Genomic DNA, 19,073 nt, shown 5'->3' with positions numbered 1-19,073 from the left:
GATACAAAATAAAGGTAAAATAATCATTCTAAAGAGTTAAGAATGAATAGAGCTTATATAATTCTGATGACATATTCTCAACAGCTACAGACCCACAGGACAGACGAGCACTCTCCTCTGATGAGTCCTTGCTCGTTGTTGGAACAGCCTTTGTCCATTATTCTCTTCTGACGGATGAAGAGTGTGAGGCAAAGACTGGGTGGATGAGCATATGGACAAACTGAACGCCCCTGCTCTGCTGTACAGACTCAAGGGCGGACAGGCCCTTCCATATCACGGCCTCCGAGTAATTAGACAGCATTCTATCAATGGATTAAAGGAATGCTCCTATTTATGTCAGATTTAATGCAGCGTGGAGATCCCCGACTGTGCTCTTCCATCGAGGGCTAATGCAAAGGGATTTTGTAGAAATGTAATTATATTAGATTCATAATTTGCCCATCTTAATCTCTAATCACATAGGGTTAAGTAAATCCACTTCTCGATAAGCCACCCACACCGTAAGATGCCACGGGAAATCGCACGTGTTAACGCTGCAGCCCAAACGGACACAGAACCACGCCGCTTTGCTTATATAATATATATAATATTAACAGGTCTGCTGCATGTTTCTGGTTGATAGAATAGCTCATGTTGGTGGGTGTCTACTGCTGTATGATACAGCTCCCAGGTGTTTGTATTAAGAGTGTGTGTGTGTGTGTGTGTGTGTGTGTGTGTGTGTGTGTGTGTGTGGTGCACCCGACAGCTACGTTGCAGCACAGGCAGCGTTTTCGAAGGAATGAAGCACATCAAACACAATCCCACTAATCACAGACAGACTAATTAGTACACTCCTCAAAGGGGTACCAGGAACGAGCGATGATTCTCCCTCATGAATTCCCCCCCCACACACCCCCCTGTCACCCCCCCAGTACGCCATCAAGAAACCTTTGCAGTGGTCACAAAGACGGAACAAGATGACGGCTAAAGTGCAGAGCTAGGCATCGCTAATATGGCCTTGTAATCTTATCATCTGGTGGGGGGGGGGGGGGGGGGAACAGCGCTCAATATTTCTTATCTCGCTTCATGTGCACAGCACACACACACACACACACGCACACGCACACTAACAAACATCACACTGATGACAAAGATTTATCCCAACATCCTCAAATTACACTGCATGCAGTGTTTCCCATTGGGGGGTTTCTGGAACGATTAAGCCCAGAGCCTGATTATAGCCCCCCCCCCAAGGGGAGCACAGAGTGTTATTTCTGTGTGGAAGGTGTGTGTTGGTTAACAGGTAGAGCTGCAGCAATGAGTTCCACAAAATCAAAGGAAGGCAATGGCAGCCAATTACAGATGTGACACACATTCACACGTGTGCACGTCCTCAAAGATCCTGGTCCAGCGCCCCCCCCCCCTCAGAAAACATCATTTCATTGGGAGGAAGGCGGCTCCTGTCAACCTGCCAGCCACTTCTCACAACGACAGAACAAATGAAGAGCGAGGCGCTCATAACGACCATCCAGGCTAAAAGGTGCAGCCCAGCTGTGACTAATAAAATCCACCACATTATTCAAGCGTCCACTTCCCATTTCTCTCCTAAATTACCAGCAAACTAATGACCTAGTCCCAATTATCTGCACCCAACCTACAAAAATCCTTATAATCACATGGTGACGGGTCAAAACACGACAGATAAAAACACTTAACAGTTGTGATCAGCTCCAAAAATCAGCTCAAATTTCAAACATCCAACATGACGTACAAAATATATTAATATAAAGATACTGTATAATAAAAGACTGAGCAGGTATCTCAGCAAGGACCAAACCTCCAGTGATGAATCTTTATAACGTATGATCCTGTTGACATCCATGTTTCCCTGTCAACAGATAAATAAACCCGTCTTTGATGGGAAAATTCCACAGGAAAAATACTTTATGTGCTGCGGGGGTCAAAAACTCTCCTCATGCATCATATCGCTGTTCAACGTGCACCCCAAACACCCCCGATGCCACACTCGTTTCTGTGGAAACCCCCTAAAATGCCATGAACATTAGTTTATTCTTAAAAGCTGAAAAGTGAAACTAATTAGTCCGTCTGGTCACCGCTGACAAGATATCAGAAAAGCAGAAATAAAATGAAATTCTCGTCTCATCTTCTTAACTGCTTTATTCGTCTCGGGGAGGGTCCACAATGGGCCAAGGCAGCCCCCCCCCCACCCCCCCAAAACCCTCTTCTACCTGTCCTCCCCCCCTTCTCCTCTCTCTCTACCCAGCCAGACATCAGCAGGAGCAGCTGGCTAAATAAAAGCTAATTTCCCCCCTTCTTTTATTTATTTGTTTGCATTTGTGTATCAAACGCCATTTTGCTTCCATGCCTAATAATAGTACTGCAGAGCAAGAGCTGCTGAGCATCACAGCTGCTTTAAGTAGAGTCATCAGCAAACAGACAGACTGGAACCGACACACTGGGGCCAGGCCTGGGGGGGGGTGAGGAATGGACCCAAGAAGAGTGGAAAGTGGGGGGGGTGAAACATGCCGAGATCCGCGTATGAAAAAGATACGACTCTAAAGATGGATGGAAATATAACGGATGATATTTCAGGAGAGCCGGTGTAACGTTTTCCTCTTTAGACGGGTTGAAAGGAGCTGGATGAGCAGGTCTCCCGAGTGACTGCGGGAAAAAACAAAACTCAAATCAACCCTTGTCCATTTTTCTTTCCCTTTACCCACCCCCCCGCCTTCCCACCCTCACCCCTGACATCCTTCCTCCATCTCTCTCTTCAGTAAGACTGACAGAACAAGAGAAGCCTGTGAGAGTTAAGATGAAAGGGAGGTGGGGGTGTGCTGAGCGTGTATGTGAGATAAATGAATGCCCCCCCTTGTCCCTTATGCCCATTGGAGATGTTCTGCCTAGACAGAAAATCCCCCCAAAAACCACCACTACAGGTCAGAATGGGGGTCACAATGTTGTGACTGCCAGTGTGTGTGTGTGTTTATTCCAGCTCCACATCTTGTTCCAGTGTTTCTAGGAACATTAACACACCCAACAGAGCTCGGCAAGGATCCACCAGCACGATCACCACCAATCCCCATCTCAGTTTGGAGTACAGTCTCATCCTGTGGAGATGCACCCTGAGCAGAGGTGGAGCCCCTGACAAGTACACACTGTTCATCCATTATAGCACCCCCCAGCAGCAAGGGTGCCCCGTTGCAAAGAGAAGGGAAGTCATTTGGCAGCAAATGAAGAGGAAAAGTGAAGCAGTTGATGCTAGCATCTCTGAGTTCTCGCTGCTAGCCTAACGCTATGTTAGCCTGGGGAAAGGGCAAAGCTCAGTTTGTCCTCACTTCTCTGCCGGGTGAAATAAACATACTTGTGACTTCATTCTCCTTTAGCTTCCCGTGTATTTCCCTTTTTCTATTGACATCCTGCAGCCGGAACAACCAATATGCCGAGGCAGCGCGTCGTTCCAAAATATTTACTCAGTGTTGGCTGAAAACAAAGGCCATTATCTTCATCTCTATGATGTCTACCAATCAAACAAACCAAAAAATGGCCAAGCGCTCTGAAGGAACCGTTCACTCTCACCATCAGGCACCTCCAACTCAAAGCCCACACGCTAATTTCCGGCAGGGGAGCCTCCCTTTCTCGAACTTCCATCTGGTTCATGGCTTTTACTGAATTTGATGATTTCAACGAAAAACAAGTATGCTAGCAAGAACCGCGACCTTCACCACTGCAGGGGTTTACGCCTGCTGCGTACCACCTTACCCAAAGGTGCCTTCCCGCTCAGGTAGTCACGTGTAAAAACAGGGGGCGGTTCAGGAACCCTTCCTCTCACTCGCCTCTCTCCCTTGGCTGCAGGGTTTGATCACCACAAAACCTTTGTGCAACAGTTCGCTCCTGATTTCCTTCAGCTCTGAAGCGTTATTATTACGCCCTGATATCCAACAGCTGTTAATCCGGCCTGATTCAGCCGCCCTGTGGCTGCAGCCATTTGTCGGTCGGTGACTGAATGAATGTATGTTTGTAGGTCCTGGCGCCACAAAATTACCACAAGGTTCCTGCGGTGGAAATCCACAAAAATACAGACACAACCCCCCCCCCCGACCTTCCTAACAGCTTTCCTGTCTTCCTCTCTCAATCTGTCGCCTTAGGTTTGCCTTTTTCACACTGCATCTTCTAACCAATTTTCAAAGCTTCTTTGACTAATCCAACATTTTCTGCATATAGCAAAGCCAAATATAAGTTCATTAACAGAGCTGAAAATATTCTCCCCCTTTTTCCTTTGCAAATGCCTAATTCATTAGCATATGTTTGGAGAGCCGTCCCAAATAGAATGATCAGAGCCACTGATGAACTCCAACAAAGACCCGCAGTCGTGGATGTTAAGGCTGTGCGTCATGCTTGTTTTCATGCGTTGCTCTTACAGTTTGTTTTTTTTAAAGCTGGCGTTCAAGGCGGATGCAAATGAAGAGGATTAGAAAAAAACTTGGGCACCCAGAGCAACGGCGTTCCCCCCCGGGGAGGGTGCCATTTCCGGATGATTGTTCACGAACTCCTGTGGGGTTAAAATGCTACAAATAATAATTTGCCATGAAAGTGTGCTGCTTCACTGAGGCCCATCTTGTAGCTCTGTACTGTCTTTGACTACGCTCCAGCCTTCCCATCCCTGCCTTTGATAGGGGATGTGGCTCCATGGGCTGCACCTGGGTCTCATTACCACCACTGATGCTTCAGTAACGGATGGTTTTTGTGTGTGATGGCTCACTCCCTTTTCCCCTACAGCTACTGCCAACATGCATTTACCTCCAGCCCGTGTGGCCTGTGCTCACCTCTTCATGGTTGCTCACCCTGCTGCATGCCATTCACATGATCCGTGTTTCTCTTGTCACCAATATGCTCTACGCACCCTCAAATCAACAACGTCTCACGCTGCATTTATCTTTCGGGTAGCAATCATAATTCATTGTTTTAAAGTTCATCCTAAATCAATGGAGAACACATAACATCAGACACACAGAACCAATCAGAGCATAACATTGAGTCAGTTGGGGGTTTTGAATTGAATGTCATGACATCGGCCTAAGTATGATACCACAGCCTTTTTCTGCTTCATTTAAGCCAATTAATTACTCTGCTGGCAGTAAATGACAAACTAAAAGTGAAAGCACAGTCATTATAATAACAAATGAATGCATTAGATATAGAAATCTTCAAAGATACTTCCTGAGTGTAAAAGGCCAAAGACTGGCCTTGATGGCTCCATAGACACTGGCTCCAGAACGTAACGGCTTTCTTAGAACGTGCTGAGCACAGTGAGTGGCTATAAGCACTAGATGATCATAGACATTTCCCCTCCTACACGTGCATATTAATTCTTCTAATGCAGCCAAGCTCTCAGCACATCTCATGGTGACGCCGCATAATTCTGTCATCCACAAGGAACAACCTTTTAAAAAGGCTAAATGAGCCGCTACAGTCTTCGATGGATAGACATACATTCACACACATATTACATATACACACACAGAGACACATTAATGGGTGTGTTTATATCCAGGCCCACTCACCCAGCCTCTTGTCCATCCTTACAGCACTACCATCATTCCTTCACTGTAAATAAATGTAAAAAAGAAGCCGAGGAGAGAGCAGGGGGAGGGGAGGGCAAATCAAAGTAGGACACTTCAACCTGAGGCAGCCTGAGTGGAGTTTGGAAAGGAAAGGGTGGAGTCTGAGAAAGGCAGGAAGCAAACTCACAATATGATGAGGTGATAAGGGGGGCACCGAAGAAGCACGGCTATTTAAAAGGAGTGGGGACAGTGCATAAACTGGGAAAAGATGAAGAGAAATAACAGCCAAAAGAGTGGACAAAAGACACGAGGGGACAGTGTAATGTTGCTGAGGAAGAAAAAGCCTTGACCAGGACATCAAGATTCAACACTGACCGATTCTGTGTCAAAAGCAAGAAAAATGGAGACGGACCAGAAAGAAGAACTTTTATTTGACCAAACTGTCGGTTCTCCTTGTCACACAGAGCTAACCGCAATCCAAAAAGTACCCATTCAAAGTGCATTTAAGCTACTTTGCTATCTCTCTAATCAGGGCTGGCATCACCCCCCCCCCTTCTCCCCCAGCATGAAGCTTTCTTCTGTTGCTCCAAGGCTGTGTGCACTCCAAACACACACCCATGCATGTACCCGTCATGACTATGCTGTGTCAGAAATGAATTCATGAATCATTGGTGCACAAACCAGCCCCAAGCTTGTTGCAAGAAGAGAAGAAAAGGGACAGAACCAAGTGGTTAAAGCGTTTCCTTTAAAGCTTTTTACAAAGGAAGGTTCAGGAGATGCTTCAAGCAGTATAAGGGAGCGAGTACACACCCACAGGTCTTCTGTGACAAGCACGAATCAGCAGCGATACTGCCGACTCTCCTCTCTTCCTCTTTTCCCTCATTCCCTCTTCAAAAGGGAGCAATATGGAAAGCGAGAGCAAGGTTTGATACGTGCACAGCACAGACATGCCTACAGGATAGGAACTGGCAAATATCTGACTCCTTTCCATGCAGATGTCCTTTGAGGAGCATGTCAGAGATTTGGATACTTGGAAGACCTGATTTAAAGAGGCACCACAGTGGTGAAACCGCACAGCAAAAGAACCTCAATCAGCCTGCATTTCAAGAGAAAATACACAATCCTCTCTTGTTACAAAGCCACTTTTGCTTCAGGGCCACCCCTGAAAGGCCAGACGGGCTATTGATACAGGTGTGGCACACTGGAAGAAAGAGCGATGGGCGGAGGACAATACATGCCCTTTTCACCATTCTCCCCTGGTTCACCTGGATTAGAGGGGGAAGTCAGTGGGGAGGAAAGATAAGGAGGTTCTCTCAAATGTGAGTGAGAACAATAGTGCGCCTGTTTTCAGAAGGAAAGATGAATCGCTGTCTAGCAGCACCCAGAATTATCATAATGTGGCCGTTGGTAAATGTTAGGATATGGAGTAAGGATGCTGGGGGCATAGAATCATCATCATCATCATCATCATCATCATCGTCACAGTAGCCACTCATTTTATAGGAAGACTGTATTTTAAAAATGGTGTCTCACCTTTGCTTTAGTTACTTTGTGTTAGACTGCTACCCACACTTCCACACTGTGGGGCGGGAATCAACCTCTGCCTTCCTGGGGGGGGGGGGGTATTGCTATTCTTTGGGCTTCAGTTTCACAGTCACAGAATGGCCAACTCTTGCTGTGCGTACCAAAGATGGCAGGAAATCTACATCCACACTTGCATTAAGAGGCTTGTTCTGTCTGTATATTTCACTGATGGCCAAACAGGCATTAATCGTTGCAGCTGATTCTCTACTGTAGTATTAAAGAGTTCCACACGCTGGGAAGTAACAATTCAAAATGTAAATCTGTCAACTTGACTGCAAAACTCTTCGTTGGATGAGTCAAGCTCCATTACTCATCTGGTAACTGCCTGCGGGGGAGATGAGTGTGTGACAGCATCTAGCAGCAGGGGAGTGGACATCATCAGCCTGATCCCTGCCTTGCATGACAGGTTAGCGCTTGTGAAATGAAATAAAATAAAATCCTGGACTCTTCATTTCCCTGAGTTACCTCTCATCCATAGTTACATTCTTTAGTTATGTCATGTGACTCTCAGACCTCAGCATTGCACATGTACCCAGACTGTCTGTGAGGTTTGCATTAGGCTTAGATTGTGGTTGCGTGTGAGGAGGGGGGGGGGGGGGGGGGGGGGGGGGGGGGGTGATGAATGTCATTCCTGCAGCCTGGACAAGTGTGACAGAAGGAGAAGAGGGTGAGATAATTGGGGGGAGGTGTGAGATGGGGTGAAAACATTGTAAAAGTGTCACAGCAACTTAACCTTCAAAAAATGCCTGGCAGGGGAAGCAGGCGAGGGTTTTCTTGTCCGTTAGAAGGAAGAGAGAGGGGGAGAGGGGGGAGAAAGAGAGGGGGGAGCGGGAGAGAGGGAAAGAGAGGAGGGGGGGGGGGGGGGGGGGGGGGAGAAAAGAGCCAGTCACTTTGTCAGCCACTGTGCAAACCTGACACAGAATGATTAAAGAAACAGAATCTGAGCCCATCTCTGCACTTTACTTCTTCCTTGGTTAAAATAACATCAGTGTATCATAATGCTGCTGTAGATCCAAATCTAATAATCCAGTAAATACCCAGTAAAAGAGACACGGCCAAAGGAAGCAGTGAGGCGTCCGTGTCAGCTGTCCACTGTCTTCAATCTGCACAATGACAAAAATGATGCACGAATACCACTGTCTCGTTGAAGAAGGCGGAACAGAACATGTTAAAAGAGAGATTCTGGGGCTGATATAAAGAGTGAAAACTGGGGGGGGGGGGGGGGGGGGGGGGGGGGGGGGGGGGGGGGGGGGGGGGGGGGGGGGGGGGGGGGGGGGGGGGGGGGGGGCGGGGGGGGGGTCGAGCAGTGTGTGGAAATGGAAGAAATTCTCAAAATGGAAAGAGAGCAGAGTATCAGACATTCCAATTAAACAGGTAGAAATGAGAAATTGATGACTAAGAACAAAGAAGAGAACAGGACAAGAATGAAAAGATACAGTACAACAGTTTGCTGAGCAGCTGGATCAATTATGAGGAGCAGATTAAAGAGAGGAGGACGTTCAAGCATAAGGAAGGACAGAGAAAAGGGCATAAAGAAACAGAAGAAAGAACGCCTCTAGATGGAGGAGCGGCTGTGACACGGAGAGAGAAGCAAGTGGCCAATTTGAGAGCGAAAAGTCTGCGAGCAAAAAAGGACAAATCACTAATGGCATGAGGACCCATCCAGCCCCGAGGAGCAATAAACAAACCCAAACACGCGTCTGATAACCGAACAATACTTTCTGTCTCTGTTCTGACCCTAAATGGGTGCATGGTGGGTGCATGGTGGGTTAGGTGATGGCAGAAAGGCTTTCGGGAGTGCTGATTATTGGGCTGCGCTGTGGTTCATTTTCAAAGCCAGCAGGTAAAACCAAACATTACTAACATAATTGTGTCGTGACCTAAACCAAAAAGAGAGACTTCCCTGTAAATGAAAGCTTGTAGAAGATCTGCTTTTGTTTATTTCCAATGTGTAAGGATTTGGGTCTACAAAACAGTGTGTTTGGGTGTGTGTTGGGGAGGAACGCCGAGAGACTTGAAAGCAGCTGGTGTGCAGATGGTTTTGTGGAAGCAGAACGTTATATCCAGCTTCTGGAGCACTGACAAAGCCCCAGAACAACAAATTCAAGCCCTTCCTGTAGGCAGCCTGTCCACCATTTGTGATAAGTGAGAATTTGACATGACCTTGTCAAAGTCAGACGTGATGAAGATGCAGCCTGCTCGTGTTCGTGCCTGTGTGGCTGATGGACGTGCATGGCTAAAATGGACAGTATAGATTTAGCAGAGAGCTGGCATTAATGATGCCTGATGTATAGGAAGAAAAAAAGCCTTCATTTCATTTCACAGCCTGATGGCTGAGCGGATGTGGGGGGGATTAGAAGGGGAAGAGAGCAACAGAATAAGCCCTAAATGTTTTCAATATCACATAAGGGCACTGCATCATCCACCATTCAATACGGAATCAATAATGCAAACCACCTTCCACCTCACAAACTCCATTTAGACACATTAAGGTGACTGCTAATGAGAAGCAATGTGCACGTGTTACACAGGGACACCCTGAAGAGGACGTCCAAGGCTCCCAGTGCCAAACTGCATGCAGATCCGCTCAGTGCACGCTGGCTGCAGAGTTCTGAGTGTGACACACACTAAAGAAATGAGAGAGTACAGGTCAGATAGTGTTTTTAGAACAGAGGCTACAGCAGACAGTTCCTTCCCGTCATTATCAGCAGCTGTGGAGAATCAAGCTTTGAGAACAAGACAGATGTGGACAGCCCAACTGAGTTGCCCATGAGCTGATAATTCTGGCTCCACTCCTTCACACGGCTTTTTAAACTCCCCATCCACTCTGCCAAGGTGCTGTGATGTGGAATTTGAAAATGTCGACATCCTCAACCCCCACTCTTTACAATTCCCCTCCCTCAGACTAGGGCAGGGTCACACAGACTCCCCGCTTCTTCATTAGCTGGGTTTTATTTTAAAAAGAGTCACTCTGCACACTGGCTAAAGTGAAAAAAAGTCTGCAGTTTGTCTTTAAAACACACAAAGGCTCAGTATTGGCAGAAGGTGACAAAACAATGTGACTTTATTTGACCTACGATTGGGTACCGATGTCCTAGACTTTATTTATGAAATGTGCAATGTGCAAATTCAAGTTTCTAGAAAAAAGAGTGAGAGAAATCTCTTTTCTGAGCATTACATGCGTCGGTTTGTGCCTGTGTGTACAAAGATTTCCTGAAACAGTGAAGCTCCAGCCGACAGCTGTGCTATTGTAAACTCCCCAAGCCGTCTCACATTTGGCATTCCTTCGTAGACTTGGAGTTCTGCTCGTTTTCATTTGGATCAGATGGGACCGAGTCCAAAAATCTAGCAACCTTTGGAGACAAACACACAAAGGCCATCAGCCCAAGAGTGGCTGAACATTTAGATGGAAGGCTCAAAAGGGGACTTCTGACCCAAAATTGATCCATTACAGAGCCGTCACCTGGGCAACCGAAAGATCTAGATCAACACTACTTACGCACAAAGTAAAATGGTCGCCTAAGAGAATGCTAAGCTACGTTACATCTTTAAAGAAAACTGCCAGGCTTGCACACACACGCCATTACTGTGCAGTTCCTCCCTATTACTGTGATGTCATCCGACTGGCAGCAACGCCGCAGGTTAGCGGCCTTATTCATCGCCAACTGTTACTTGTGTGTGTGTCTTGTTGTCTGCGTGTTCTCAAGCGCATGCTGGTCCACTGCCACAGCCTAAAATGAGGATGCAGCCACTCGTGCACATCGACCTCTCTTTCTTTAGAGCCATCCGTCCCAGCACTAATAATATCTGCCAAGTCGACAATAAACCTGATGGGTCAAAGCTTCAATTTCCCTAAAATCCACTTTAAAATATCTCGATATCAGTAAACACCCAAGGAGCACGAAAAAAATTCAGCTGATAAAATAATCTTCCTAAGTAGTAAAAAGCTTTCTGTAAATCATTTGAGTTGCAGTACCGGCTATTTATTACCACCGATAGCAAGATAGCTAAACAATTATACTCATTAAATCAAATGTCAAGTCTGAGTCGCATTTTCAACAGGCCATTGATGCGTCGTTTCAAAAGGACTCCCCGTAGTGAGCACATGTGTGCAGTCCTTATCGCGACCAGTAAGACACATTTTTAAACACACAACTGACCTTTGTGAAATCCTTCTGACATTTCCAGGGTGGAAGCGAAGGTGTGTGGAGGGCTGATTAACATAATGATGGAATCTAACTGCAACAACCATTAACAGAAAAACCAAAGCGAGGCAGAAGTCGCTCTCTGCGCTGGGCCTAATGAGATATTAAAGACCTCTATTTCCCTTCTTTTATTGGGGGACAGTGCGGTTATGATTCATCAGGTACATTCGTCTAAGCAGACAGAATGTAAAGCTCTCCGTTGCAGTGATGAATGCTTGGAGACTTGGCAGGAGTGTGCCGTTCACACAGGATCTCTCCATGGGAAGGGAGAATGTTTGACTAATCGTTTTGAACTATTGTACAAGCCAAAGTCCATTTAGAAAAAACTGTGCTCGGTCATCCATCACCATTATTGACATAGCATGTAAATAACCAATGCGCTCACAAGAAAAATAAGGTGGGATTGCAGTATTAAAGTGCACTATTCTCAGGTAGATCAAGTAGTCGAGGCCCACAGAAGCAGCTCACAACCACGGGGACAACCCAATTGAGGTCAAAACTGGGTTATTTTCCTGTTGCCTCTTCATGTTGTTCTTGTAATAAACAACATGTCCTTTAGTCTGAACAGCTGCTGAAGGAACCAGGAAGGGAAGCTCGAATAAAGAAGTAACCCTTTCTGGAAATAAAAGCCGAAGGAAGGAATTTAAAATAGTTCAGAAACAAAACAGAAAGAACAAGGACACTGTATGTACACCCAATGGCAGACAGGAGTGGGGGAGGGACTGATGGATGGCGGGAGAGGACTCAAGGTTTCGAGTGGCTGGCCGGCGGGGGGGGCACTGCTTATCTTAATCAGATGTTTGTTTTCCAACAAGCACGTGTTGGCTCAAAAGTGTAAAATTCCATTTTGTGCAGTAGCATTGATTTGTTCTGCCGTAAACACGCGTGCGATGACAATCACTACTAGACTAGAAGTGTAGAAAGAAGCATCCTCCTCCCCCCATCGTGACCTGCATGCCCACCCGTTTCTCAGGCGGCCGGCCAGCCACCCCCTGCATGCACGGAGCTTACTCAGCCATAAAGACAATGCTGCCACAGACGCAAGCCCCCCCCCCAAAAAACCCCAACACCCCCACATGTAAGCAGTCCCCCGTCCAATAAAAACATCTCCATGGTAATGGGCCAGGTTTTCCTGACCCACATCCAAGGTCCATCTCAAGCTTGACTTATATTATGTTGTAGTTTATCTTACACACATATAGAGTGGGGTCCCACCTGTAATATTCCAATTTACCAAAACAATGTTGAACTTTCCTCTCTGCGACCACAATAAACAGCCCTTTCAGCCCGGGCATGAACGTGAAGTGGCTGCTGTCAGTCAGAAGGGAAATTCAGGAACAGTAAACAAGCACAGACGGGTAATTAAGCTCAAGTGAAGGAGGTCAGGACGTTGCTTTCCTTCCTCTGAGGGGGAGACGAATGCTGAAATAAAATAAAGTGTTTTTGCTTGTCTGAGTCTCCTACTCGTACCTATGTAGAGCCTTCTGACCACACTTCTCCCTTCTACAAAAAGGCGGAACATGTTCTGTAAAATGAAACTGGACAAAACGTGTCCACCACCTGAATCAGTCAGAAGCACCAGGGCACCTAAAAGGGTCTTCCTTAAAAAGGGCGGAACAGCTCCATGAAGTATGCCCACAGGCTGGACTGTGACACTAGCAGCCCTACATTCTTGCCCCAAATACAGCAATAAACAGATAACTGACCCATCAAGGCAACTGAGAAAATGCTGAACTAGTTTCATTGCACACCTATTCATATGTTAATAGGCTACGTGTATTTCAAGAATGTGCCCTCCCTACTGGTTGGGCTGGGCTAATGCTGGACTACCGAATCCGCATCCGAAAACACGAGTATTTCAAATGTATAGAGAGGGTCTAGGAGGTGAGAAAAATTAGCACCGCGGTCAACTTGGGCGGGAAGGGCCCCGTGGTCTTTAATTAGGAGCAAAGATGAATAATTGCGGGATAAAGAGTTGGTCAGCGGCAGGAATGATCAAGTTTCAGTTGTTGCACCACCCTTCCAGTGACTCGGTGGACATGAGCTCTTCTCCCGCAAATGAAGTAGAACTAATAGGGAATGATGTGCAGGGCAGGGGTGGGAGGAAGGAGCGGGGCAACGGGGAGAGCAGGGCTGGATACATGCGAGAAAATGGACGTGTGAGCGTTTAAAAGGCAGCTCGGAGCCGCAGAGGCCGCCAGGTACCGGAGACAGAGATCACCTTCGTTCAGAGCCACACCTTAGGAACACTGGCCCCGAGCCACCGACCGAAACTGGGGAAACTGGCAACCAAGAACCGAATCAAAACAAGGCGATTCGAGCAACAGGAGTGGTTCGAATTCAAACTTAGAATCACCTGCTGGATTTCCCCCCGCCTTCACCCCATGTCGAGAGAAAAGGTTGGAAGATACCTGAGCCATTGATAATTAAAGAGGCGAAATGAAAGACGCGAGTTTACACAGCGTCAAGTTTCTGCGGCTTCTTACCTTGTTGAATAAGTATCGACGAAACCAACCAGAGCAGCATTTTTGAACATTCACAAAATTTTCGGGCGTCACGTCTCATTGTTGTTTACGATCCTCTACTGAAAAAACACGAATCGTCACCGAGTTGTTGTTTTTTTTAAATAAAATTTAAAAAAAAAAAAATAGCCGTAAAATGAAAACAGGAGCGCCTTCAAGTGCGACTCAGTTTCCGTGTCGAACGTCCTTCATTGGCGGTTTTGAGAAACAGAAATGTGGGGGAAAAACTTGTCTGGCGACGGGACACGGTTGGAGTTCGGAAAGAGGTTCTTCCCGGGTCCTTGGCTGGGCTGTACCGGTGGAATCGGTTTAAAAAGGCTTCCAGGAGTCCTCGTGAGGTGGCTCCAGACAGACGCACAGGTGAATCCCTCCCGGTAGAGGCTCCGCACACACTGAGCTCTCGCGCTCCACCGACACCAGTTCTAGCGCGCGACTGCCCCGCTGTACGCCTGACGATGATGTCATCAGGCGGAGAGGCGTTACGCCTCCCGAAAAAAACGCTTAATTGGGGCCAATGGAGGCAGGAGGGCAACTTGTTGAAATCGCCGAAAGCATTCTTTAGGGTATAAAACCCGACACGCGCTCAGAATGAGCAAGGTTTGGCATTTAGTTTGGTATAAATATATATATAACTTCTAAATGATGTGCATTATATAGAGGGAAGTTACAATTTCCCTGTCGAAAAGTCAATTTCGCGCCCAAAATGTCCTCGTTTGTTCAGTGTAGACACTCGAGGCGGGCATCGTTCGGAGCAACGCGCACACGCATTCGACCGTAACAATTAACGTGGGGGACTAGTTGGAAGACAACATAACCGAGTTCGACACTCGCAATCATGGCGAGTTACGTGGAAGCAGATGCTTCGATCGCCCTCTGCTGTCTGAGGGTGCTCACAGACGAGCTTTTCCAGTACAACAGATGCCAAAATCAATAAACATTCATTAACGAACTGCAAAATCCAAATCCTGTGGCAGTCAGCAAAATCAAATCAAGAGGAAACAGCTCCTCTTCTATCTGTTTGTGGACTCCAGCAGACTCTGCTGATGAGATTTTTTTTCTTCCACCAAATATGTTCCAATTCATTTCTCCCCTCCTATTTTCCTCCAAAGCAGCGTGCACACGCTAGCATAGCACAGGCATTATCTGGTTTAGGTCTAATCCTCATACCCAAGTGTTTTACAGCCAGTGTAATTACATCTCCATAAGTCTCAAGCTTTAAGTCGTACTGCTCCCTTCCTTGGGTCTTCCATCTCCAAGTTGTCCTACAGGAGGGCAGCAATTTTGAAGACATTGATTTCATATTGATTGAAGCTCCAACACAACAGATTAAATGAAGCAATATGTTTTGCATTAAGAGAGATTCTATCTTCAAAGGGTAAATCTGGATTGAATGAAGCTGCCATGTTTGCACAGCAGGGCACTGTTGGTTTGGTTTTTAATCAAGGGAATTTATCAGGGACGTTGAAAATGACGTCTTCTTTTTTATTTGTTTGTCTTGTTTTTGCCTTATTTCTGTTTTTGAAATGTCAGAAAGTGGTCCAAGCTGACAGCTAAATCTAAATAACTTGATGCCCAAATCAATCTTTTTAATCTTTAATGTCAATTTAATCAACTCAGTTTCAAAGGCTGATTATTGAAGCAGATTTCAAATAATCTGATCAATGATTATCAATAAAGTACACCTCTTTTAGCATTAGTGCCAGGATAACGGGTTCAGGATAACATGGGAAGAAGATGCAGCTTATGTGCGACCTGCTGCTGCATTCACAGGATGAATAAAAAGACAGTGGCCATTTTTTATGGCCACTCTAAATTGTCCTTCACACCTTCCACCTAGCTACCACCTATTTTATTCGCACCGTCCCTCCTTTTCCTCCAGCACTCTCATACCATGTACACGTTCATTTGTTCAACACTTTCCTCTTCCTTTTGTTCATGCCTCCCCAGTTCCTTCTTGCCCCCCCCCCTTTTTTCATTGGATTTCCTTTTGTCCACATGTCCTTCACTCTTTGCTGCTGTTCATCCTCCACCCTCCATCCTTGTGCTCTCTCCAGGGTCCGTGGCAGTGCTAATGAAGTTAACAGATATTAGCTCATTGGCAGTGGATTCATTAGAGCGAGCCAAGGCTTATGGTGATTATTTACCCATAAAGGAGGGGCCACAGGATCAGCACGCTCTGTGCCAGCAGCTACAGGCTTCTTTGAACTCACAGTCTCTTCTCTCTTGAAACATCCTCTCACACTTTTCCTCTCTCGGGGACTGTCGGAGCACCTCCACATTCCTCCCTCTTTCTGCCTTCCTGGTTTGTCTTCCTCCATCCATGTCATACCCGCCCACAATACATATCTGCTTTCTCTCCCTTCCCCTCTCTTTCTCTATCTCTCTCCATCGCCCCCACCTACCCAGTGGTAATTATGGAAAAATCTGTAATAGTGCTCGAAGGAGTTGGTAGTACCTTTAGTTTAATTAAAGACATTTATGGGATGGAAAGACATGAAGCCCAGGGGTGGCTGTGCACCCTCACTAACCCAAGGTCTTTATTACTCACTTTTTCATCCTTCAAAAAAGCCCTTCTTTTATTTTATTATTATTTATACACCCCCCCCCCCCCCACACACACACACACACACACACACATAAACAGTAAGCTAGCCATTCATCCGCTCTGTCAAATTAAATGGTCACAAGGTAACTAATTGCCCAGAAGATCTGCTGTAAATCCCTTCCAAGTATTGTATTGTATTTAGAATTGTTCTGTGTAATGAGACAAAAGCTTATCGCCCTCAAACACGTGCATGTCATGGCACCAATAATGATGGGTTTTTCCTGTTTATCGCCGTGGTAGCGATGTCATATCCTGTTGGGCTGTAAAATGCACAGCAAACTTGTTAACATGCCACTCAGGAATGCTGGTGATATTGGAGGAAAGTGACCAATACTTGGTGTTTGGAAGTGTATGCAGAAAAAGCTCACCGAGCTTTCAACGCGATTTTTCTTTCTTCCTCTTAATGTCTGATGGAGGCTGTTTTTTTCACCTTTATTCTCATCTTTTCTTTTGCTGTATATTCCTTTCAAGCCGACAACAGAGGTATGAAAACATAATTTTGCTGCTGTGGAAACGTGGTGTCAACTTATACGACTTTTAAAGTTGTCTTGTAATGCAAATGTAGGTGAAATTTCTTTGAAGGCGTTTGCTTTTAGGGACTTTCTTGAATTTGCTATTCGCTTTTCAAGCATTAATAAAATATTGTAAATTGGACAGCAAATTTCAATTAATAGAATAGATATATGTCTAATTTTATTCAAATGTGGTTTAATTCAGCAGGATGCAGGTGTAAAACTGCACTTGTTATTTAGACCCTGTTAGATAATAAAAATATAGAAACACAATAAAAGAACGTAATTCAGAGTTATCTCTTATACTGAAGTCGCTGACACTGCTGGACCATCATATTAACTTTAGAGAATGTTTTGGCATCTTTAAAAAGAAAGGTGATCTGTGGATTCTACCTGAGAGACTGACGTACTTAACTTTCTGTCCTTTACTCTGGCAGATGTTGTGGTGGCTAGAGAAGGCATTCCCACCACCTTGATTTGTACGGATACGACAGTGAGGAATGGCGTAACCATTAACTGGAAGGTGAAGACAATCGGTGTGGATGAATGGAAGCTACTTCTCTCAGCCAGCAAAACAAAAGAGTTTTTCGGCAGTGCCTCCAAGGCGTCCATGCGACTGATCGACCCTAACTTTCAGAACACGGGGAATTTTTCTCTGTTCTTTATTCCTAAAGTGGAGGATTGTGGCCTCTACTCATGCATGATAGAGCAGCCTGAGCGGATACCAAAGGAGACGGTTATCCACTTAGCTATCCTGACAGGTACAAAAAAAACGCCCCTCGACTCCATCGTACCTTAATGCGTTTCCTTTTTAAGTGCCTTTTTGCTTTTCTCATGTTCTTGCAATGACATAATAGTGAAAAACATAATGCACTTTAGTTTTATATAAGTTAAAATATATATATCAGGGTAGTCATGTTTAAAAACCTCTTTTCAAAGTGCTTAAAAAAGAACTTTCTAACAAACCTCAATTTTATATTCTGCGTTTTTAAACATGTGTGTTGAATCTTTAGTCACCGTTGTCCCGGCTGCACCCATACGTCTGCTCAGCACCCTGCGCTTGATTGCCAGTGTTAAACCAGAGTCTGTTTCCACCAACATCATCTGGGTTGGGCCCGGTGGGATTTCCATGAAGAGCGAGACGAAGCCGAACACCGGCACGGTGGCCAAAGTGCCTCAGATCCAAAAGAACGACAGCGGAGCTTATGTCTGCATGGTCCGCCTTTGGAGCACGAGTCCTAACATTCTGTTCCCCTTCAATGTGGAAGTGATGGTCGATGGTGAGCAATTTGAGACTCCGAATGCTTCACTTAATTTGCCGGCGTTGAGCGTTGGATCAGGCATCTGTTTCAGAAACTCCAGCAGCAGCATTATTTATTCAAGCATCCTGTAGCCACAATTCTTCAAAGTATTTACTTCAAGAGAGCATTTTTCAAAAGTCTACGGTGGAATTGTGATGAAAATCACACTAGCGTGAATAATATACTACAATGCTACATGTATTATTCATTTGCCCCCCCTCCCCAGCCCCCACACCACAAACACCCATCCCATGTCTTCTTTTCTCCACAGTTAAGAGTGAGGCCTCATTCACCAATATAACACATGGTGAGTGACTTTGGATCATAAAGCAGCCTGAAAGTTCTGTGTCAGCAGCTTGCTAATCAGGCAGAGCAGAATGGGAGACCAACTGAGGAAGTAACTCAGCATATCAGACTGTAATCCCCATTGTTGCCGGAATTTCCCATTTCAGTGTGTACTTCGTACTATTCTGTTTTCTCTCTTCAGCCTGAATTCCCAGTTGGCCCGTTCTGCTTGTACTCTTTCACTGTGTCCTCCGCTTTCCTCTCAGGTCTCCCTCATCTATTTATACATTCTAGTGTCTCTTATGTTTCCTTTGTCGTCTGCAGGTACTGTAATTACCACGGCGACTCGGGCTCAGATGCCCTTCACCATAATCTGTCCTGGGGTCCAGGGGGACTATGTTCGCCTGTACTGGCAACCTCATTCCCCCCGAAATATGAAAAGAAACGTGTTGCAGCTGTACCACTATGACAGATGGAGGGGCATCACATTCGTAAATA

General features: G+C 45.8%; 2 protein-coding genes across 4 annotated transcripts in view; one reads left to right on the top strand and one right to left on the bottom strand.

Annotated features, from left to right (window-relative positions):
* LOC101078311 (nectin-2) overlaps nucleotides 1–14,320 on the bottom strand; it is a 111,758-nt gene extending 97,438 nt beyond the window's left edge. The window contains exon 1 of one of the 2 annotated variants that reach the window (XM_011605924.2): nucleotides 13,837–14,320. In XM_011605924.2, the coding sequence (XP_011604226.2) occupies nucleotides 13,837–13,915 (79 nt within the window). In that variant the 5' untranslated portion in view covers nucleotides 13,916–14,320. The remainder of the gene's footprint in view (nucleotides 1–13,836) is intronic. The other variant, XM_029838702.1, reaches the window with a different exon arrangement.
* A 2,442-nt stretch (nucleotides 14,321–16,762) lies between these two features.
* g6fl (g6f-like) overlaps nucleotides 16,763–19,073 on the top strand; it is a 9,563-nt gene continuing 7,252 nt past the window's right edge. For both annotated transcript variants that reach the window (XM_029838699.1, XM_029838698.1), the window contains exons 1-5: nucleotides 16,763–16,960; nucleotides 17,427–17,750; nucleotides 18,003–18,269; nucleotides 18,562–18,597; nucleotides 18,900–19,073. The exon at nucleotides 18,900–19,073 is cut by the window's right edge and continues 165 nt beyond it. In XM_029838699.1, the coding sequence (XP_029694559.1) occupies nucleotides 16,888–16,960; nucleotides 17,427–17,750; nucleotides 18,003–18,269; nucleotides 18,562–18,597; nucleotides 18,900–19,073 (874 nt within the window). In that variant the 5' untranslated portion in view covers nucleotides 16,763–16,887. The remainder of the gene's footprint in view (nucleotides 16,961–17,426; nucleotides 17,751–18,002; nucleotides 18,270–18,561; nucleotides 18,598–18,899) is intronic.

This window comes from Takifugu rubripes, chromosome 7, assembly GCF_901000725.2.
Source record: "Takifugu rubripes chromosome 7, fTakRub1.2, whole genome shotgun sequence".
Taxonomy (NCBI): Eukaryota; Metazoa; Chordata; class Actinopteri; order Tetraodontiformes; family Tetraodontidae; genus Takifugu; species Takifugu rubripes.
This window is presented reverse-complemented; position numbering and strand designations above follow the sequence as displayed.